The following is a 21,932-nucleotide window of genomic DNA, read 5'->3' on the forward strand; positions in this document are numbered from 1 at the left end:
CCGAGGTCTCCGGATGAATATGTTGAGGTGCCTCTTATCAATAAGCTCATCGATTTGTTCATTCAAATCATGATAGTCTTCCATGTTGTGACTATAGTGATGGTGGAAGTAGCAATATTTGGATCAGTCCTCCTTTTCCAATAGTGTCTTTATCGGTTAAGAGTCCTTGAATAACTGTTTTTCCTTTATCTATAAGGAGACCTCACTTCTCATCATGTTAAGGAGAGTCAAACTTGGGTCTCGAGCGAGGCAGCTTGGGTCAATTTTATTTTCTTTGCTGAGGTGACCTTAGGGTGGGAGCTAACAGTAGTCTCTCCTATCGCAACCTCTTGTGCATTTCTTCATGCTTACTTCAAACTATTTCCTTGGCAACTTTGTATTAGTTAGCCCTCTAGAGGATCTCTCCACCAATGACCAAAAAAGGCAAGAAGGCTTAAGCCTCCTTATGAATGCTTGAATCACAAGTGACGGATGTGCATCTTGCACGCCTCAAATTTCGTTGGTGAATTGAGCGGTGAAGTCAGAGAGTATCTCTTCCTCCCCTTACTTAAGCTCGAGTAACATAGTCGTTGATGGCCTAAGGTATACATTCCCGAGGAAGTAGAGTTAGAACTCCTTTGTGAGCTAAGTGAACGAGTTTACCAAGTGTGGCTTTAGATGAGTGTACCACTCCTGCATTGGGCCTTTCAGCGTCACTGGGAACATGCAGCACATCATAGCATCCAAGGTGTCGTAGAGAGATACATCTAAGTATAGAAGGTGACAATGTATTCAACTAGGTCGATTTTTCCATCAAAGGCTTCTAGTGATGGTGTATGAGTACTCCAATATCTAACTTATAGGCCTAAAAATCTAGATCTAGCACACGTGGTCATTAAGAGTGACAACTAACCTTACAAGGGCTATTGAGTGCCGATAGAAGATAATTCTCTCCCAATATCATGAGAAGAATATTTCATATATTTTTACTTATACAAATCCCTATTAAAGGTCATTCGGATTAAGAGAGAAAAAGTTCTCCAAAAGAATCTGATTAAAGCGAGACTCGAATAGAAACTATATAGACCTTACAGCACTATGCCTGGTATATGATATCTAAGATATTAGATGGATGAGAGTTTATAGATATATGATAACTGAAAACAAATATGTCGAATGATTTGGATTCTCTTGTGTCATTTAGGGATTGTGGTATTGTGGCATAGTATATCTATAGTCAATCAATCGAGTGAATTACTATGGAAATAATAATTCGCTGACTCATGGTTAACTCGATATTGGGTTTAGAGGGTCATACACATATGGTAGGTGTTGCAACGAGTAGATATTTAGATATAAGATATTCAATGGAGCCCCTATCTTATTAGATATTCAATAAACCCTTAATTATTGGATTCTATGGAGGAGATTCAATAAGAGCCAATGAGAGATTATTGGATAGAGATCCACTAATCTAATATGCTTGGGTAGTTGGATGAAGATCTAGTACCCAATAGAACAGGATCGATTAGGGTTAAGTTAATAAAAGGCCTCTATAAATAGGAGGGAACCAAAGGGTCATAGGGTAAGCTTTTTTTGTTATCATCTCCAACTCTACTCTCTTCTTCTCCTCCTCAACTATCGGCCTCTATTTGAGCACATCCAACGGGACAAGAGTCCACTACTGCTCGAGTCCAACCCGGTGTACAAGAAGATCCTAGTCCTCATCCATGGCGCTAAGCTGATGTGCTAGTAGTCTCTATCGTCTAGATCATCAACGAGGCACGACTCAATACTATATTTTTAAAAATTATATTAATATTTTTATATTTATTAAAATAATATATTTAATTTAGTTTCTCGTAACGTATTCAATTCTTATTATGAAAATATCACACATGCTATCCCATACAAAAAATAGTATATATTAAAATAAGATTAAAAAATAATTTTATGATTTATTTTTATCATTCAAAAAATAAAAATATAGGATTTTTATTAAGAAACAAAGTGTTTAATTATTTTTTTATATTTTTGAATATTTTATTGAAGAGTGAAGCAATAGGTAGAAAGTGAAATAGAAAAGTTATAGAAGAAAAAATTAATATCGATAAAAATAGTTTATAAAATTATCTTTTTAACCTTATTTACATGCGATATTTTCATTAATAAAATTAAGAAAAAAAATGAAGTTAAGTATTTTATTTTTATAAATTTAAGAACTTTAATATAACTCTTAAAAGTATAACAATCGAGATACTAAACATAGAAAACTACTTGAGTAATATATAATTAGATCACTTCCCCACATATGTATTTTTTTAGAAAATTTTATCCTATTAAATAATCTATGTTTTTTGATTGAGAAATAAATTCTCGATTATCTGCTCGTCTTATCAGAATAATTATGCAGCACCTGTTTGTTCTCAGCACTCTTTAATGTTTCCTTGATGCATCAGTTCTATGAATGTGGGACAAGGCTGTGGAAGTTCAAGGGTGAGGGACAGGCTGCGGCCAAGGAGGTGTTCATCTGGAACCTGAGACTGCTGGAGGGCGAGCTGGGAGACAAGAAGTACTTCGCCGACGACGCCTTCGGCTTTGTCGAAATCGCGCTAGTTCTACAGCTACATGACTTGCGCCGGCTTCAGCATAGAGGAGGCAGCGCCGAAGCTGGTGGCGTGGGGCAAGCGGTGCATGGAGCGGGAGAGCGTGACCAAGGCACTATGCGACCCCCACAAAGTCTACGAGTTGGTGAGCATCCTCAAGAAGAGATATGGAGTCGAGTAGTCTACAATCGTAGTAATGACTGAGTTGATGATAAATGTTATTCCAAAATTTTTATATTTTTGATATTTTTTTAGTATTTAATTATCATAAAATTATTTTAAAATAGTATTAATCATTTCAGAAATTATGCCCTAGTAGTGATTTCATAAAATTTTAAGTTGGTTTTGTAAGTGTTAATGAAGTTACACTCAATTACAATATCAATTCAAGAAATCTTAAAATTTGATAATTAATGATTATAAATATATTTTAAAAATAAAAAATAGTATAAATCATTTTAAGATTATGTTCTCATAGTTCTGTGAAAGATTGGGTTGGTTTAGTTTAATTTGATTAGGTTATGCTCGAGATTGATCTAAGTTATAATCAAAATTATTTTTTTTTAAAGTAATCTAGATAATTAATTATCATAAAATTAATGTATGGATAAAAAATGATACTAATTGTCTTATATACATGGGGAGGTAGTTTCATAGAAATCTAAGTTGGAGCTTGAACAAGTTATATTCAAAATTAAACTAAATTATACTTAAATCACAAAATATATTCAAAAAATTATAATTTAAATAATTAATTACCATAAAATCCTCGAAAAAATTTAAAAAGCTAATCACCGTATCATAGAGGTTATATAAAAGTTTGGATTAGTTTAATAGATATTGATAAAGTTACACTTGATTATGATATCAGTTTAAGAAATTATAAATTTTGTTAATTAATCATCATTAATTTTTTCAAATACAAATGATATTAATAATCTAAGAATAATATTTTAGTTATTTAAGAATGTTTTGGTTCGTTTAATAGAAGTATATTTGGTTATATATGAAATTGAACTAAGTTACACTCAAGTTATATTTGTTGAATTAGCTCTTATGTAAATATTTCTTTTCTCCTTTTTTTTAATCTTCGTCTCTTTCCTCCTCATCTTTCTTCTTCTTGACATCTTTCTCCTCCAAGGAAAATGAGAGAGGCGAAGAGCATTTACGATAACGAGCATCAGCATTATCAATGATAAATGATGACGATAATAGCATCGACAAGGAGTTGGATAAAATAAAGGATCGTAGGAAAGAAAAAAAAAAGATAAAATTAATAATACATATTTATAAATAATAAAATAAATATTTGTATTATTTTTTCAAGAGTTGTCAATCATAAGAGTTGTGAATAGTAAATAGGAGCTTTGAATAATAAACTCCAAAACCAAAAGTAAAACTTTATTTGCAAAAATACTCATGAATTAAACAATAATCATTTAAAACAGTGACCATTGGACAGTCTTATGTGCTATCCATCTAACTCGAACTGACTTGCTTCAACAAGTTCACCCAATTAATGGTTGGAGTAGACAACTCCAATCCCAATTATTTTGACTAGTTAAAATATTTTTTAATGATTTCTTAATGTCCAAGCAATAATTTAAAATTTAAAGGGTAATGGAGTTGATTCACCAGTTCTTAATGACTTCTTAATATCATGAAAATTTGTGTTATTTATCTGAAAAGTGTATTATATATATACATATACATTATCTTCAATAAAAAATCATGTACAGAACAAAGCGGACTCGGACCTGAGAAACAGATCCGATAATCCACCGGTTCAGCGCCGCTCCACGTCCCTTCGAAATGATTCTAATCGTTGATATTTCGATCAACGGTGCAGATGACGGCCTCGATACCTGACGCAAGCCATGACTCGTTATTCACCAGATCCGTTAATACTTTTATCTAGTATTTGCTCGTTACCTAGTTTTCTACCCACCCAGTGGTTGGACGAAGACCAAAAAGTTATGGGACCCACTCTCTGGCTCCAACAGCGAGAAACGTGGGTACCGTCATCAGAAGACATTCGTCCCGAGAGTTCCAAAGTGACACGCAGGAAAAAAATCGAGTCGATGGTTACGTAAGCGGTTACCTCACGGGCGGTGACCACATTGTAATCTTATGCTTCCTTGCTTCTCTATTTAACGCCCCCCATCAACACCCACCCTCGACATTAACGCCAATCAGCCGACGGAGAGAAGGGCTTTCGAGTGAGCGAGATCGAGCAATGGGGGATGTGGAGACGAAGGGGGTGGTGCTGCTGGACTTCTGGGTGAGCCCGTTCGGGCAGCGGTGCCGGATCGCGCTGGCGGAGAAGGGGGTGGAGTACGAGTACCGGGAGGAGAACCTGGGGGACAAGAGCCCGTTGCTGCTCAAGTCCAACCCCGTGCATAAGAAGATCCCTGTCCTCATCCACGACGGCAAGCCCGTGTGCGAGTCCCTCATCATCGTCGAATACATCGACGAGGCGTGGCCCGACTGCGCGCCGCTGCTGCCCGCCGACCCCTACGCCCGCGCCCAGGCCCGCTTCTGGGCCGACTTCATCGACAAGAAGGTGCGTCCTCCTTACGCCGATGCCTCCCGTGTCTCTTGTTGGACCTTGCGATATACCGTGGCGCCTTTTCCCTCTTCTCCAATAATGGTGGGCGCCACCAGATAGCCTCCATCGAGGAGTCAGGTAGGCGATCGGGTAAGAAACCAAGGGGTAGTTTTGTTTTGTTTTGTTGTTTTGTGTGGAAGAGAGTTGCCATCCGTTGCACAGAACAAACGGTTGAGAATGCCTTCTACTAATTCTTCTTGAATGGTCAGAATCCACTTCCCGATATATTTATTTTCTGGATTTTTTTGTCCTCGGAAAAAACGTTTAATTTTTGCGCGTTTGATAAATCCGCATAATATAATTGTTTTGATCGAGAAATAAATTCTGGATTATCTGCTCGTCTTGTCAGAAAAATTGTGCAGCACTTGTTTGTTCTCAGCACTCTCTAATGTTTTACTTCGTGTATCAGATCTATGAATGCGGGACAAGGCTGTGGAAGCTCAAGGGCGAGGGACAGGCGGCGGCCAAGGAGGAGCTCATCGGGATCCTGAAGCTGCTGGAGGGCGAGCTGGGAGACAAGAAGTACTTCGGCGGCGACGCGTTCGGCTTCGTCGACATCGCGCTCGTCCCCTTCGTGTCCTGGTTCTACACCTACGAGACCTGTGCCGGCTTCAGCATAGAGGAGGCAGCGCCCAAGCTGGTGGCGTGGGGCAAGCGGTGCATGGAGCGGGAGAGCGTGGCGAAGACACTGTCCGACCCCCACAAGGTCTACGAGTTCGTGGGCGGTCTCAAGAAAAGATTCGGAGTCGAGTAGTCTACAATAGTAATAGTAGTGACTGTGTGTTGCATGGTGTTTGCCTGCATTGTTGCAGCTGCTTTGAGTGTCTGATGCCATTGTAGTTGCCCTCCCTGTTTATCTTCTTGAATAATAGACCTTTCTCGGTGGTGTTATGTGGCACCTGCAGCTTCATCTCATTAGAAAATAGGTAGAACTCACTCTCTCTCTCTCTCTCTCTCTCTCTACTAGCTTGTGCTTCCCAACCAAGAGGGGCTCGAGTTACGTTTTAGTGTAATTGCATTATCCTTAATTTATCTACAAAAAGCAATTTATTTCAGTGCATGATGTCACATCATATAAATGCATGATGACCAAGTGTGTGGATGACAGTGTCTTTGAAGAGTCGAGCCAACCTTTATCGACTTCATTCGAAGAAGAAGAAAGCCCAGTCAAAATGTACCGTCCAACTTCTTCTCGTGCTCCAAGCCAGGACTGAAATGATAGTAGCTGAGCTGACTCACCTGTTTCAATTATTTTGTCTCGTAAATGTTTTGTCTTTTATTTGGAAGAAAAAACATGTAGCCTCGTATATAAGAACAGATCCTCGTCGTTGATCACTCGATCGACGGCGCAGAAGCCGGCCTCGAGGAATTGCTATGACGCATGCGATCACAGCACTTTCAATAGAGTTATAGTTTGTGCCACTCTCTTGTTTGGTACCCGGAAAGCAACCCCTCATCTCGTTAGAGGAACGAGTCGCACCCACTAGGACCCACCAATCACGAGAAAGCTGGGTGACGTAGCTTCAGTCGCCACGACCCTGTAAAAAACACGCGCGAAAAAAATCGTGCTGGTAGCGGTCACCTGACGGTGCTGACCACATTGCCATCTTCTATTTAGAGAGTGAGAGAGCGGAGATAGAGAGACGGACGGAGAGACAAAAAAAGAGCGATGAAGCCGGTGGTGCTGCTGGACTTCTGGGCGAGCCCGTTCGGGCAGCGGTGCCGGATCGCGCTGGCGGAGAAGGGAGTGGAGTACGAGTACAGGGAGGAGGACATCATGAGGAACAAGAGCTCGCTGCTGCTCGAGTCCAACCCCGTGTACAAGAAGATCCCCGTCCTCATCCACGACGGCAAGCCCGTGTGCGAGTCCCTCATCATCGTCCAGTACATCGACGAGGTGTGGCCCGACCGCTCGCCGCTGCTTCCCGCCGACCCCTACGCCCGCGCCCAGGCCCGCTTCTGGGCCGACTTCGTCGACAAGAAGGTGCGTCCTCCTTACGCCGATGCCTTTCATGAGTTCGACTGTTCTCCTCTTCGGATTACCACTGTGTTTGATAGAATCGATTTCCCGATATATTTATTTTCTGGATAATTTTGTCCAAGAAAAGCACGTTAAATTTTTGTGCGTTTGATAGAATCCGCGGAATCTATTTCTTTTTATCGATAAACAAATTCTAGATTCTTTTGCTCACTGTTTGATCTGCTCGTCGTGTAAGAATAATTGTGCAGAACCTGTTTGTTCTCAGCACCCTTTAACGTTATTCTTCATGTATCAGTTCAATGAATGCGGGACAAGGCTGTGGCAGCTCAAGGGCGAGGCCCAGGCGGCGGCCAAGGAGGAGTTCATCGAGATCCTGAAGTTGTTGGAGGGCGAGCTGGGGGACAAGAAGTACTTCGGCGGTGACGCCTTCGGCTTCGTCGACGACACGCTCGTCCCCTTCGTGTCTTGGTTCTACACCTACGAGACATGCGCCGGCTTCAGCATCGAGGAGGCGGCGCCCAAGGTGGTGGCGTGGGGCAAACGGTGCATGGAGCGGGAGAGCGTGGCCAACGCACTGTCCGATCCCCACAAGATCTACGAGACCGTGGGCGTCGTCAAGAAGAGATATGGAATCGAGTAGTCTACACTAGCAGTAGTGACTGCGTGCTCGGCGTCTGATGACATTGTAGTTGCTCTCTCTCTCTCTTACCTTCTCGAATAATCTACCTATCTCGGTGGTTTTACGTGGGACATACTGTTCGGAAAAAACATGTTAAAAGCATATATTTTTTTTTTTCCACTTTGTGTATCAAAATAACCGGTATAACATAAATAATAAAGTAAATAATCAATGACAGAATGAGATCAAATCTTTGAACATAAAAAACTCAATACGGAAAAAAACTACGAAATCGTAGTTCATCTCAAACTTTCACTATCAATAGTAATGATAACAGGTTTACAATAGGTCTTCTCTAGAATAACTAGATGATTACAATAACATCAAGATCATAGATCTTGGTTCAAGAATAGTATATCTTCATCAGATAGGATGGATTTAGAATTCTATGTCTCACAAAATAGATATAATAGGAAAGTATCTTAAAGAGGGTAAACTGTAGATCAACACCGTTAAGATTGTAGAGTTTACTGCAAGGATTCTCCATATAAAATTTGGACTAAAACTGACAACGTTTAGCCACCGATCGTCAAGCAGAAAACTCAAAAATCTTACTTTCTCTCTTTGTTTTTCGCTCCTCTTTTCTCTACACGCCGTCGCACACGTTCACTGTGTACACACACACGCGCTGCACGCCGCACTCTTTAATTTTGCTACCCTCACCTTTTGCCCTTTCTTTCAATTAGTGATTTGGGCTCAATAGGCCCAATTGTCCAAGCCCACATATGGGCTGGACTCAACAATTCTCTCCCACCAGCTCATATGGTGGGCTGTACCAAGCCTGCTCTTCGCCTACATGCTTCAAGCTTCTTCTTAGAAAAAGACTTTGTCAACATATCTGATCCATTCTCATTAGTATGCACTTTTTCCAACTATAATTCTTTCAACTCAAGCAAATCACGAATCCAGTAATATCTCACATTAATATGCTTAGATCTAGAATTGTATGTTGAATTCTTGAAGAGGTGAATGGCGCTCTCACTGTCACAGTAAATAGTATATCCTTCCTATTTCAAGCTCAATTCTTATAGAAACTTTTTCATCCATAAAGCTTCTTTGCAAGCTTCAGTAATTGCTATGTATTCTGCTTCTGTGGTTGATAAAGCAACACACTTCTATAACTTAGAATGCTAAGAGACTACTCCTATAAATGTCATCAAGAATCCCAAAGTGGACTTCCTGAAATCAGTATCATCTGTCATGTCTGTATCTGTGTACCCTTGTAACACAAGTTCATCATTACCAAAACATAAACATAACCTGGAAGTACCTCTTAGATATCTTAATATCTATTTCACTGCTGCCCAATATTCCTTTCCAGGATTAGAGAGAAATCAGCTGACAACTCCAACTGAATGAGCTATATCTGGCCTAGTACAAACCATAGCATATATCAAACTGCCTATTGCAGAAGAGTAAGGCACTCTAGACATTTCTTCTTTTTCTTTTTTATTTGTAGGATATTGTTTCGAATTAAGCTTGAAATGACCTGTAAGTGAAGAACAAACTGCTTTGGCTTTACTCATGTTGAATCTTTCAAGAACCTTTTCAATGTAAGTCTTCTAAAATAGCCAAATCTTTCTTTTCTTCCTATCACAAAGAATCTTAATGCCAAATATTTATTCCATCGATCCCAAGTCTTTCATGACAAAGGACTTACTTAGCTCTCTTTTAAGCTTTTCAATTTTATCAGTATCATGGGCAACAATCAGCATATCATCCACATATAGTAGTAAAATAATAAAATCATCATCTGAAAAGTTTTTCATAAACACACAATGATCAAATGTGGTTCGATCATACCTTTGGCTTATCATAAAGGAATCAAACTTCTTGTACTACTGTTTAGGTGTCTGTTTGAGTCCATATAAGCTTTTCTAAAGCTTACACACCATATTTTCTTTTCCCTTGATTTTGAAACCTTCTGGTTGCTCCATGTAAATTTCTTCTTCCAAATCACCATGAAGAAATGCTGTTTTTACATTAAGTTGCTCAACTTCTAAATTTAAGTGGGTAGCCAAACCAAGAACAACTCGGATAGAGGACATTTTCACAACTAGAGAAAATATTTTTTCAAAGTCAATACCTTTCTTCTGACTGAATCCTTTCACAACTAGTCGTACCTTGTATCTTTGTTGTGAGCTATTGTTTTCGGTCTTAAATTTGTAAACCCACTTATTCTTGAGAGTTTTCTTCTCTTTAGGTAACTTTACCAAGTCATAGGTGTGGTTCTCAAGCAAGGATCTCATATCTTCTTGCATTGCTTTAACTCACTCACTCTTATTCTCATGTAGAATGGCTTCTTGATAAGTTTCTGGCTCTCCCTCGTCAGTAAGCATAACATACTCATGTGGAGGATATCTGGTAGATGGATGTCTCTCTCTAGTGGATCTTCTCAATGGAATCTCAACTGGTGATAGAGGTGCTTGTTCAATTGGTTCAACATCATCAACTGTAGGAGTATCATCACTTACATTCTCACCATAATCTTCTTGTTCATCTCCCCCATGATCATCATGAACTACAGGTGAAGGAACTGGACCCAAACTCCAAGGAATATAAACAGAGGTTTCTGGCTTCTCAACATTATCACCATCATCAAATAATTGGTCTTCCAGAAACACAACATCTCTGCTTCTAATAATCTTTTTGTTCACTAGATTCCATAATCTTTACCCAAACTCTTCATGACCATATCCCAAGAAGATACATGTTTTTGCCTTATTATCAAGCTTAGACCTCTCATCTTTGGGAATATGAACAAATGCTTTACACCCAAAGACTCTCAAATAATTATAAGATATATATTTTCCTTTCCATACTCTCACTAGAACATCACCTTTCAGAGAAACTGATAGAGAAAGATTTATCAAATCAACTGTAGTTCTCATAGCCTCCCCCAAAATGATTTTGGTAACTTGGAATGGGAAAGCATACACCTTATCATTTCTTCAATGGTTCTGTTCATCCTTTCTGCCACACCATTCTGTTGAGGAGTTTTAGGAACTGTTTTCTCAAGCTTGATTCCATGGAACCTGTAATAATTCTCAAAAGGACCCCTGTACTTGCCACCATTATCTGATTGAATACACTTTAGTTTTCTGCCAGTTTCTCTTTCAACACTAACATAAAACTCCTTGAAAACATCGAGTACCTGGTCTTTAGATTTCAAAGCAAAAGCTCACACTTTTCTAGAATGATAATCAATAAAAATAACAAAATAAAGAGCACCTCCAAGAGTTCTAGTTTACATAGTACAAACATCATATGAACTAAATCAATAATATCTGATCTTCTAGATGATGGATATGTCTGAAATGCAACTCTATGTGTTTTTTCAACTAAGCAATGTTCACAAGATTTAAGAGATGTACTTTGCAACTCTGGTAAGAACTGCTTTCTAGCAAGAGTTTGAAGTCCTTTCTCGCTGATATGTCCAAGCCTCTTATGCCAAAGATTTAAACTTTCACCTTTTCGAATTGCATTAATCTCTCCTTCGTGTAGCTTGGCTTCCATGACATAAAAAGAGTTAAGTTTCTTTCCTCTTGCCACAATCATAGAACCTTTAGTGAGTTTCCATTTGCTTTCACCAAAATAGTGTGTAAAGCCCTCATCATCTAGTCTACTTGTAGATATCAAGTTAAGATGAATATTTGGAACATGTCTTACATCTTTGAGTATCAATTTGCTCTCAATATTTGTCTCCAAACAAATATCTCCAATACCTATAATCTTAGATGTACCACTGTTTCCCATTCTGACATTACCAAAATCACCAACAGTATAAGATCTAAAGAAATCACCATGAGAAGTAACATGAAATGAAGCACCAGAGTCAATTACCCAATTACTGTCCTGAGCTACAAGACTGACACAACCTTCATCACAAACAATAGTGATATTATATTCAGCAGCAATTGTATTAGTCTCTTTCTCATTTTTCTTTATTTCATTTTGTTCTCACTTCCAAAACCTACACTCTTTCTTTATGTGACCTGGCCTGTTACAGTGAAAATATTTGATATTTCTTCTAGACTTGGATCTTCCTCTATAACCATGTGGATTTTTGCTATGACTTCTTCCACGTCTTTCTTGTTTTTCAGTAACAAATGCACCAGAAGAAGATTCACCCTGTTCTTTCCTTCTAGCATCTTCATTTAGCAAACTGTCTTTAATCATATCTATAGTTAAAGTCCCCTCTAGCGTGGAGTTGAAAATAGTCACCACATACGTTTCCCAACTTTCTGGTAAAGAGCTGAGAAGTAATAATCCTCGCATCTCATCATCTATATTCATTTTCATAGCAACCAGCTTTTTGCAAGACTCTGAAATAGACTTATATGACCAACAATGTTACCACCATCTTTATATTTTAAATTTACAAGCCTTCTGAGAAGAGAAATTCTATTTACTATTGTCTTTTTCGCAAAGAGATTTTCTAACCTTTGCCAAACAACATCAGCTCTAGTTTCATCTGAAATATGCTCATGCAAGTTTATATCCATCCATCTTCTAATATAGGCAATAGCTTTTTTATGTTAAACTTCTCATTCTTCATCGTCCATAGTAGAAGGTTTATCTTTAACCTTGATAGGCTTATACAAATCTTTGCAATAGAGCAAATCTTCCATCAGATGCCTCCAAGTGGAATAATTTGATGAGTTCAATTTAATCATATCATCTGACTGCTCCATTTCGATCACACAAGAAAAACTAGCACCAAACAACCTGATGCTCTGATACCACTTGTTGGGAAAAAAAACCTGTTAAAGCGGAATATTCTTTTCCCTCTTTGTGTATCAAAATAGGTTCCTCATCAAAATACCAACGTAATATCCAAATAAAAATATCAACCAGCACGACATAAACAATAGAGCAAATAATCAATCACACAGTGAGACCAAATCTTTTAATGTGAAAAACCTAATATGGGGAAAATCACTGGACCGTAGTCCACCTCAAACTCCACTATCAATAGTAATGATAACAGGTTTACGACAAGTCTTCTCTAGAATAATTAGAGGATCACAATAACATCAAGATCATAGATCTTGGTTCAAGAATAGCATATCTTCATCACATAGGGTGGATCTCTTCGTAAAAGAATTTTAGGTCTCACAAAATAGATATAGCAGGAAAGTACCTTAGAGAGGGTAAACTGTAGATCAACACCGTTAGGATTGTAAAGTTTGCTACAAAAATTCTCCACATAAAATTTGGACCAAACCTAACAACGTTTGGCCACCGATCGTCAAGCAGAAAACTCAAAAATCTTACTTTCTCTCTCAGTTTCTCTTTCCTTTTTTCTCTACACACCGCACACGTTCACTGCGTACACACACACGCTGCACGCCGTATGCCGCACTCTCTAATTTTACTACTCTCACCTTTTGCCCTTTCTTTCAATTAGTGATTTGGGCTTAATAGGCCCAATTGTCCAAGCCCACATATGTGTTAGAAAATAGGCAGAATTCTCTCTCTCTCTCTCTCTCTTATTATATATACACTAACTTATGTTTATTAAAAGATTATTCAAGAAAATAGATAGAACTCTCTTTGCTTGATGTAGGTTCTTTTTAAGAATTTTATCATTATAAGATAGATTGATATCATAGTTTTATAGAGTGTGGGATCAATCTATTGTTGTATTGTATATCGAGGGATGTCAACCATCATAAACTTAGTCATCACCATTTTGGAGCAATGTTTATCGTCGAATATGACATGCAGGCTCATGGTTCTGAGAGGGGAGATAGAGTCATTCATGAATTTAGTCGGCGAAGAAGTCATTGGAGTGAGATCATTAACCGAGAGCCCAAGTTTTTGGAAAGCGTTAGAGGATATCGACGAAACTACATATGTCGATCGTGACCCTCTTTACTTAAGTATTAATCATTCTTATAGAGACCATTAGGGAGCCATCATAATTTGGATCGAGGTACTCTATCTTCTCAACTTTGAGATTATTTCTGAGTCATCTTTTGACCTCAAGCATTTCTCGATGGTGGCTCAGGTATAGGCTATGCAACCGAAGGTCCTATCCCCTCCCGAGATAGGTCCCCCCAACGATGACATCGATCTTCCTCTCCACCAAGCCCAAAGGCTGGGGGCAAAGGTTCCCGAGGTCTCCGGATGAATATGTTGAGGTGCCTCTTATCAATAAGCTCATCGATTTGTTCATTCAAATCATGATAGTCTTCCATGTTGTGACTATAGTGATGGTGGAAGTAGCAATATTTGGATCAGTCCTCCTTTTCCAATAGTGTCTTTATCGGTTAAGAGTCCTTGAATAACTGTTTTTCCTTTATCTATAAGGAGACCTCACTTCTCATCATGTTAAGGAGAGTCAAACTTGGGTCTCGAGCGAGGCAGCTTGGGTCAATTTTATTTTCTTTGCTGAGGTGACCTTAGGGTGGGAGCTAACAGTAGTCTCTCCTATCGCAACCTCTTGTGCATTTCTTCATGCTTACTTCAAACTATTTCCTTGGCAACTTTGTATTAGTTAGCCCTCTAGAGGATCTCTCCACCAATGACCAAAAAAGGCAAGAAGGCTTAAGCCTCCTTATGAATGCTTGAATCACAAGTGACGGATGTGCATCTTGCACGCCTCAAATTTCGTTGGTGAATTGAGCGGTGAAGTCAGAGAGTATCTCTTCCTCCCCTTACTTAAGCTCGAGTAACATAGTCGTTGATGGCCTAAGGTATACATTCCCGAGGAAGTAGAGTTAGAACTCCTTTGTGAGCTAAGTGAACGAGTTTACCAAGTGTGGCTTTAGATGAGTGTACCACTCCTGCATTGGGCCTTTCAGCGTCACTGGGAACATGCAGCACATCATAGCATCCAAGGTGTCGTAGAGAGATACATCTAAGTATAGAAGGTGACAATGTATTCAACTAGGTCGATTTTTCCATCAAAGGCTTCTAGTGATGGTGTATGAGTACTCCAATATCTAACTTATAGGCCTAAAAATCTAGATCTAGCACACGTGGTCATTAAGAGTGACAACTAACCTTACAAGGGCTATTGAGTGCCGATAGAAGATAATTCTCTCCCAATATCATGAGAAGAATATTTCATATATTTTTACTTATACAAATCCCTATTAAAGGTCATTCGGATTAAGAGAGAAAAAGTTCTCCAAAAGAATCTGATTAAAGCGAGACTCGAATAGAAACTATATAGACCTTACAGCACTATGCCTGGTATATGATATCTAAGATATTAGATGGATGAGAGTTTATAGATATATGATAACTGAAAACAAATATGTCGAATGATTTGGATTCTCTTGTGTCATTTAGGGATTGTGGTATTGTGGCATAGTATATCTATAGTCAATCAATCGAGTGAATTACTATGGAAATAATAATTCGCTGACTCATGGTTAACTCGATATTGGGTTTAGAGGGTCATACACATATGGTAGGTGTTGCAACGAGTAGATATTTAGATATAAGATATTCAATGGAGCCCCTATCTTATTAGATATTCAATAAACCCTTAATTATTGGATTCTATGGAGGAGATTCAATAAGAGCCAATGAGAGATTATTGGATAGAGATCCACTAATCTAATATGCTTGGGTAGTTGGATGAAGATCTAGTACCCAATAGAACAGGATCGATTAGGGTTAAGTTAATAAAAGGCCTCTATAAATAGGAGGGAACCAAAGGGTCATAGGGTAAGCTTTTTTTGTTATCATCTCCAACTCTACTCTCTTCTTCTCCTCCTCAACTATCGGCCTCTATTTGAGCACATCCAACGGGACAAGAGTCCACTACTGCTCGAGTCCAACCCGGTGTACAAGAAGATCCTAGTCCTCATCCATGGCGCTAAGCTGATGTGCTAGTAGTCTCTATCGTCTAGGTCATCAACGAGGCACGACTCAATACTATATTTTTAAAAATTATATTAATATTTTTATATTTATTAAAATAATATATTTAATTTAGTTTCTCGTAACGTATTCAATTCTTATTATGAAAATATCACACATGCTATCCCATACAAAAAATAGTATATATTAAAATAAGATTAAAAAATAATTTTATGATTTATTTTTATCATTCAAAAAATAAAAATATAGGATTTTTATTAAGAAACAAAGTGTTTAATTATTTTTTTATATTTTTGAATATTTTATTGAAGAGTGAAGCAATAGGTAGAAAGTGAAATAGAAAAGTTATAGAAGAAAAAATTAATATCGATAAAAATAGTTTATAAAATTATCTTTTTAACCTTATTTACATGCGATATTTTCATTAATAAAATTAAGAAAAAAAATGAAGTTAAGTATTTTATTTTTATAAATTTAAGAACTTTAATATAACTCTTAAAAGTATAACAATCGAGATACTAAACATAGAAAACTACTTGAGTAATATATAATTAGATCACTTCCCCACATATGTATTTTTTTAGAAAATTTTATCCTATTAAATAATCTATGTTTTTTGATTGAGAAATAAATTCTCGATTATCTGCTCGTCTTATCAGAATAATTATGCAGCACCTGTTTGTTCTCAGCACTCTTTAATGTTTCCTTGATGCATCAGTTCTATGAATGTGGGACAAGGCTGTGGAAGTTCAAGGGTGAGGGACAGGCTGCGGCCAAGGAGGTGTTCATCTGGAACCTGAGACTGCTGGAGGGCGAGCTGGGAGACAAGAAGTACTTCGCCGACGACGCCTTCAGCTTTGTCGAAATCGCGCTAGTTCTACAGCTACATGACTTGCGCCGGCTTCAGCATAGAGGAGGCAGCGCCGAAGCTGGTGGCGTGGGGCAAGCGGTGCATGGAGCGGGAGAGCGTGACCAAGGCACTATGCGACCCCCACAAAGTCTACGAGTTGGTGAGCATCCTCAAGAAGAGATATGGAGTCGAGTAGTCTACAATCGTAGTAATGACTGAGTTGATGATAAATGTTATTCCAAAATTTTTATATTTTTGATATTTTTTTAGTATTTAATTATCATAAAATTATTTTAAAATAGTATTAATCATTTCAGAAATTATGCCCTAGTAGTGATTTCATAAAATTTTAAGTTGGTTTTGTAAGTGTTAATGAAGTTACACTCAATTACAATATCAATTCAAGAAATCTTAAAATTTGATAATTAATGATTATAAATATATTTTAAAAATAAAAAATAGTATAAATCATTTTAAGATTATGTTCTCATAGTTCTGTGAAAGATTGGGTTGGTTTAGTTTAATTTGATTAGGTTATGCTCGAGATTGATCTAAGTTATAATCAAAATTATTTTTTTTTAAAGTAATCTAGATAATTAATTATCATAAAATTAATGTATGGATAAAAAATGATACTAATTGTCTTATATACATGGGGAGGTAGTTTCATAGAAATCTAAGTTGGAGCTTGAACAAGTTATATTCAAAATTAAACTAAATTATACTTAAATCACAAAATATATTCAAAAAATTATAATTTAAATAATTAATTACCATAAAATCCTCGAAAAAATTTAAAAAGCTAATCACCGTATCATAGAGGTTATATAAAAGTTTGGATTAGTTTAATAGATATTGATAAAGTTACACTTGATTATGATATCAGTTTAAGAAATTATAAATTTTGTTAATTAATCATCATTAATTTTTTCAAATACAAATGATATTAATAATCTAAGAATAATATTTTAGTTATTTAAGAATGTTTTGGTTCGTTTAATAGAAGTATATTTGGTTATATATGAAATTGAACTAAGTTACACTCAAGTTATATTTGTTGAATTAGCTCTTATGTAAATATTTCTTTTCTCCTTTTTTTTAATCTTCGTCTCTTTCCTCCTCATCTTTCTTCTTCTTGACATCTTTCTCCTCCAAGGAAAATGAGAGAGACGAAGAGCATTTACGATAACGAGCATCAGCATTATCAATGATAAATGATGACGATAATAGCATCGACAAGGAGTTGGATAAAATAAAGGATCGTAGGAAAGAAAAAAAAAAAGATAAAATTAATAATACATATTTATAAATAATAAAATAAATATTTGTATTATTTTTTCAAGAGTTGTCAATCATAAGAGTTGTGAATAGTAAATAGGAGCTTTGAATAATAAACTCCAAAACCAAAAGTAAAACTTTATTTGCAAAAATACTCATGAATTAAACAATAATCATTTAAAACAGTGACCATTGGACAGTCTTATGTGCTATCCATCTAACTCGAACTGACTTGCTTCAACAAGTTCACCCAATTAATGGTTGGAGTAGACAACTCCAATCCCAATTATTTTGACTAGTTAAAATATTTTTTAATGATTTCTTAATGTCCAAGCAATAATTTAAAATTTAAAGGGTAATGGAGTTGATTCACCAGTTCTTAATGACTTCTTAATATCATGAAAATTTGTGTTATTTATCTGAAAAGTGTATTATATATATACATATACATTATCTTCAATAAAAAATCATGTACAGAACAAAGCGGACTCGGACCTGAGAAACAGATCCGATAATCCACCGGTTCAGCGCCGCTCCACGTCCCTTCGAAATGATTCTAATCGTTGATATTTCGATCAACGGTGCAGATGACGGCCTCGATACCTGACGCAAGCCATGACTCGTTATTCACCAGATCCGTTAATACTTTTATCTAGTATTTGCTCGTTACCTAGTTTTCTACCCACCCAGTGGTTGGACGAAGACCAAAAAGTTATGGGACCCACTCTCTGGCTCCACAGCGAGAAACGTGGGTACCGTCATCAGAAGACATTCGTCCCGAGAGTTCCAAAGTGACACGCAGGAAAAAAATCGAGTCGATGGTTACGTAAGCGGTTACCTCAGGGCGGTGACCACATTGTAATCTTATGCTTCCTTGCGTCTCTATTTAACGCCCCCCATCAACACCCACTCTCGACATTAACGCCAATCAGCCGACGGAGAGAAGGGCTTTCGAGTGAGCGAGATCGAGCAATGGGGGATGTGGAGACGAAGGGGGTGGTGCTGCTGGACTTCTGGGTGAGCCCGTTCGGGCAGCGGTGCCGGATCGCGCTGGCGGAGAAGGGGGTGGAGTACGAGTACCGGGAGGAGAACCTGGGGGACAAGAGCCCGTTGCTGCTCAAGTCCAACCCCGTGCATAAGAAGATCCCTGTCCTCATCCACGACGACAAGCCCGTGTGCGAGTCCCTCATCATCGTCCAATACATCGACGAGGCGTGGCCCGACTGCGCGCCGCTGCTGCCCGCCGACCCCTACGCCCGCGCCCAGGCCCGCTTCTGGGCCGACTTCATCGACAAGAAGGTGCGTCCTCCTTACGCCGATGCCTCCCGTGTCTCTTGTTGGACCTTGCGATATACCGTGGCGCCTTTTCCCTCTTCTCCAATAATGGTGGGCGCCACCAGATAGCCTCCATCGAGGAGTCAGGTAGGCGATCGGGTAAGAAACCAAGGGGTAGTTTTGTTTTGTTTTGTTGTTTTGTGTGGAAGAGAGTTGCCATCCGTTGCACAGAACAAACGGTTGAGAATGCCTTCTACTAATTCTTCTTGAATGGTCAGAATCCACTTCCCGATATATTTATTTTCTGGATTTTTTTGTCCTCGGAAAAAACGTTTAATTTTTGCGCGTTTGATAAATCCGCATAATATAATTGTTTTGATCGAGAAATAAATTCTGGATTATCTGCTCGTCTTGTCAGAAAAATTGTGCAGCACTTGTTTGTTCTCAGCACTCTCTAATGTTTTACTTCGTGTATCAGATCTATGAATGCGGGACAAGGCTGTGGAAGCTCAAGGGCGAGGGACAGGCGGCGGCCAAGGAGGAGCTCATCGGGATCCTGAAGCTGCTGGAGGGCGAGCTGGGAGACAAGAAGTACTTCGGCGGCGACGCGTTCGGCTTCGTCGACATCGCGCTCGTCCCCTTCGTGTCCTGGTTCTACACCTACGAGACCTGTGCCGGCTTCAGCATAGAGGAGGCAGCGCCCAAGCTGGTGGCGTGGGGCAAGCGGTGCATGGAGCGGGAGAGCGTGGCGAAGACACTGTCCGACCCCCACAAGGTCTACGAGTTCGTGGGCGGTCTCAAGAAAAGATTCGGAGTCGAGTAGTCTACAATAGTAATAGTAGTGACTGTGTGTTGCATGGTGTTTGCCTGCATTGTTGCAGCTGCTTTGAGTGTCTGATGCCATTGTAGTTGCCCTCCCTGTTTATCTTCTTGAATAATAGACCTTTCTCGGTGGTGTTATGTGGCACCTGCAGCTTCATCTCATTAGAAAATAGGTAGAACTCACTCTCTCTCTCTCTCTCTCTCTCTCTACTAGCTTGTGCTTCCCAACCAAGAGGGGCTCGAGTTACGTTTTAGTGTAATTGCATTATCCTTAATTTATCTACAAAAAGCAATTTATTTCAGTGCATGATGTCACATCATATAAATGCATGATGACCAAGTGTGTGGATGACAGTGTCTTTGAAGAGTCGAGCCAACCTTTATCGACTTCATTCGAAGAAGAAGAAAGCCCAGTCAAAATGTACCGTCCAACTTCTTCTCGTGCTCCAAGCCAGGACTGAAATGATAGTAGCTGAGCTGACTCACCTGTTTCAATTATTTTGTCTCGTAAATGTTTTGTCTTTTATTTGGAAGAAAAAACATGTAGCCTCGTATATAAGAACAGATCCTCGTCGTTGATCACTCGATCGACGGCGCAGAAGCCGGCCTCGAGGAATTGCTATGACGCATGCGATCACAGCACTTTCAATAGAGTTATAGTTTGTGCCACTCTCTTGTTTGGTACCCGGAAAGCAACCCCTCATCTCGTTAGAGGAACGAGTCGCACCCACTAGGACCCACCAATCACGAGAAAGCTGGGTGACGTAGCTTCAGTCGCCACGACCCTGTAAAAAACACGCGCGAAAAAAATCGTGCTGGTAGCGGTCACCTGACGGTGCTGACCACATTGCCATCTTCTATTTAGAGAGTGAGAGAGCGGAGATAGAGAGACGGACGGAGAGACAAAAAAAGAGCGATGAAGCCGGTGGTGCTGCTGGACTTCTGGGCGAGCCCGTTCGGGCAGCGGTGCCGGATCGCGCTGGCGGAGAAGGGAGTGGAGTACGAGTACAGGGAGGAGGACATCATGAGGAACAAGAGCTCGCTGCTGCTCGAGTCCAACCCCGTGTACAAGAAGATCCCCGTCCTCATCCACGACGGCAAGCCCGTGTGCGAGTCCCTCATCATCGTCCAGTACATCGACGAGGTGTGGCCCGACCGCTCGCCGCTGCTTCCCGCCGACCCCTACGCCCGCGCCCAGGCCCGCTTCTGGGCCGACTTCGTCGACAAGAAGGTGCGTCCTCCTTACGCCGATGCCTTTCATGAGTTCGACTGTTCTCCTCTTCGGATTACCACTGTGTTTGATAGAATCGATTTCCCGATATATTTATTTTCTGGATAATTTTGTCCAAGAAAAGCACGTTAAATTTTTGTGCGTTTGATAGAATCCGCGGAATCTATTTCTTTTTATCGATAAACAAATTCTAGATTCTTTTGCTCACTGTTTGATCTGCTCGTCGTGTAAGAATAATTGTGCAGAACCTGTTTGTTCTCAGCACCCTTTAACGTTATTCTTCATGTATCAGTTCAATGAATGCGGGACAAGGCTGTGGCAGCTCAAGGGCGAGGCCCAGGCGGCGGCCAAGGAGGAGTTCATCGAGATCCTGAAGTTGTTGGAGGGCGAGCTGGGGGACAAGAAGTACTTCGGCGGTGACGCCTTCGGCTTCGTCGACGACACGCTCGTCCCCTTCGTGTCTTGGTTCTACACCTACGAGACATGCGCCGGCTTCAGCATCGAGGAGGCGGCGCCCAAGGTGGTGGCGTGGGGCAAACGGTGCATGGAGCGGGAGAGCGTGGCCAACGCACTGTCCGATCCCCACAAGATCTACGAGACCGTGGGCGTCGTCAAGAAGAGATATGGAATCGAGTAGTCTACACTAGCAGTAGTGACTGCGTGCTCGGCGTCTGATGACATTGTAGTTGCTCTCTCTCTCTCTTACCTTCTCGAATAATCTACCTATCTCGGTGGTTTTACGTGGGACATACTGTTCGGAAAAAACATGTTAAAAGCATAATTT

The 21,932-nt window shown here is 39.5% G+C and overlaps 4 protein-coding genes across 4 annotated transcripts; all 4 read left to right on the forward strand.

The window, feature by feature from the left end:
• The first annotated feature begins 4,763 nt into the window (after positions 1 to 4,763).
• On the forward strand, positions 4,764 to 6,091 carry LOC135593815 (probable glutathione S-transferase parA). Its single transcript, XM_065084110.1, has 2 exons — positions 4,764 to 5,148; positions 5,603 to 6,091. The coding sequence occupies exons 1-2, from the start codon at positions 4,822 to 4,824 to the stop codon at positions 5,945 to 5,947; spliced, it is 672 nt and encodes a 223-aa protein (XP_064940182.1). The 5' UTR covers positions 4,764 to 4,821; the 3' UTR covers positions 5,948 to 6,091.
• A 727-nt stretch (positions 6,092 to 6,818) lies between these two features.
• LOC135593821 (probable glutathione S-transferase) lies at positions 6,819 to 7,924 on the forward strand. The gene is made up of 2 exons (XM_065084116.1): positions 6,819 to 7,177; positions 7,470 to 7,924. The coding sequence occupies exons 1-2, from the start codon at positions 6,863 to 6,865 to the stop codon at positions 7,812 to 7,814; spliced, it is 660 nt and encodes a 219-aa protein (XP_064940188.1). The 5' UTR covers positions 6,819 to 6,862; the 3' UTR covers positions 7,815 to 7,924.
• A 10,809-nt stretch (positions 7,925 to 18,733) lies between these two features.
• LOC135593819 (probable glutathione S-transferase parA) lies at positions 18,734 to 20,062 on the forward strand. The gene is made up of 2 exons (XM_065084113.1): positions 18,734 to 19,119; positions 19,574 to 20,062. Exons 1-2 carry the CDS (start codon positions 18,793 to 18,795, stop codon positions 19,916 to 19,918), a joined length of 672 nt encoding a protein of 223 aa, XP_064940185.1. The 5' UTR covers positions 18,734 to 18,792; the 3' UTR covers positions 19,919 to 20,062.
• Positions 20,063 to 20,789: 727 nt separating this feature from the next.
• LOC103999069 (probable glutathione S-transferase) lies at positions 20,790 to 21,895 on the forward strand. Its single transcript, XM_009420719.3, has 2 exons — positions 20,790 to 21,148; positions 21,441 to 21,895. Exons 1-2 carry the CDS (start codon positions 20,834 to 20,836, stop codon positions 21,783 to 21,785), a joined length of 660 nt encoding a protein of 219 aa, XP_009418994.2. The 5' UTR covers positions 20,790 to 20,833; the 3' UTR covers positions 21,786 to 21,895.
• Positions 21,896 to 21,932: the final 37 nt, after the last annotated feature.

This window comes from Musa acuminata, chromosome BXJ1-9, assembly GCF_036884655.1.
Source record: "Musa acuminata AAA Group cultivar baxijiao chromosome BXJ1-9, Cavendish_Baxijiao_AAA, whole genome shotgun sequence".
NCBI classification, from domain to species: domain Eukaryota; kingdom Viridiplantae; phylum Streptophyta; class Magnoliopsida; order Zingiberales; family Musaceae; genus Musa; species Musa acuminata.

Excerpts from the sequence above, each read along its gene's own strand:
- LOC103999069 (XM_009420719.3), top strand. The coding sequence starts at position 20,834 with ATGAAGCCGGTGGTGCTGCTGGACTTCTGGGCGAGCCCGTTCGGGCAG. Across the intron at positions 21,149-21,440 it reads CCGACTTCGTCGACAAGAAG|TTCAATGAATGCGGGACAAG; the intron begins GTGCGTCCTCCT and ends TTCATGTATCAG.
- LOC135593819 (XM_065084113.1), top strand. The coding sequence starts at position 18,793 with ATGGGGGATGTGGAGACGAAGGGGGTGGTGCTGCTGGACTTCTGGGTG. Across the intron at positions 19,120-19,573 it reads CCGACTTCATCGACAAGAAG|ATCTATGAATGCGGGACAAG; the intron begins GTGCGTCCTCCT and ends TTCGTGTATCAG.
- LOC135593815 (XM_065084110.1), top strand. The coding sequence starts at position 4,822 with ATGGGGGATGTGGAGACGAAGGGGGTGGTGCTGCTGGACTTCTGGGTG. Across the intron at positions 5,149-5,602 it reads CCGACTTCATCGACAAGAAG|ATCTATGAATGCGGGACAAG; the intron begins GTGCGTCCTCCT and ends TTCGTGTATCAG.
- LOC135593821 (XM_065084116.1), top strand. The coding sequence starts at position 6,863 with ATGAAGCCGGTGGTGCTGCTGGACTTCTGGGCGAGCCCGTTCGGGCAG. Across the intron at positions 7,178-7,469 it reads CCGACTTCGTCGACAAGAAG|TTCAATGAATGCGGGACAAG; the intron begins GTGCGTCCTCCT and ends TTCATGTATCAG.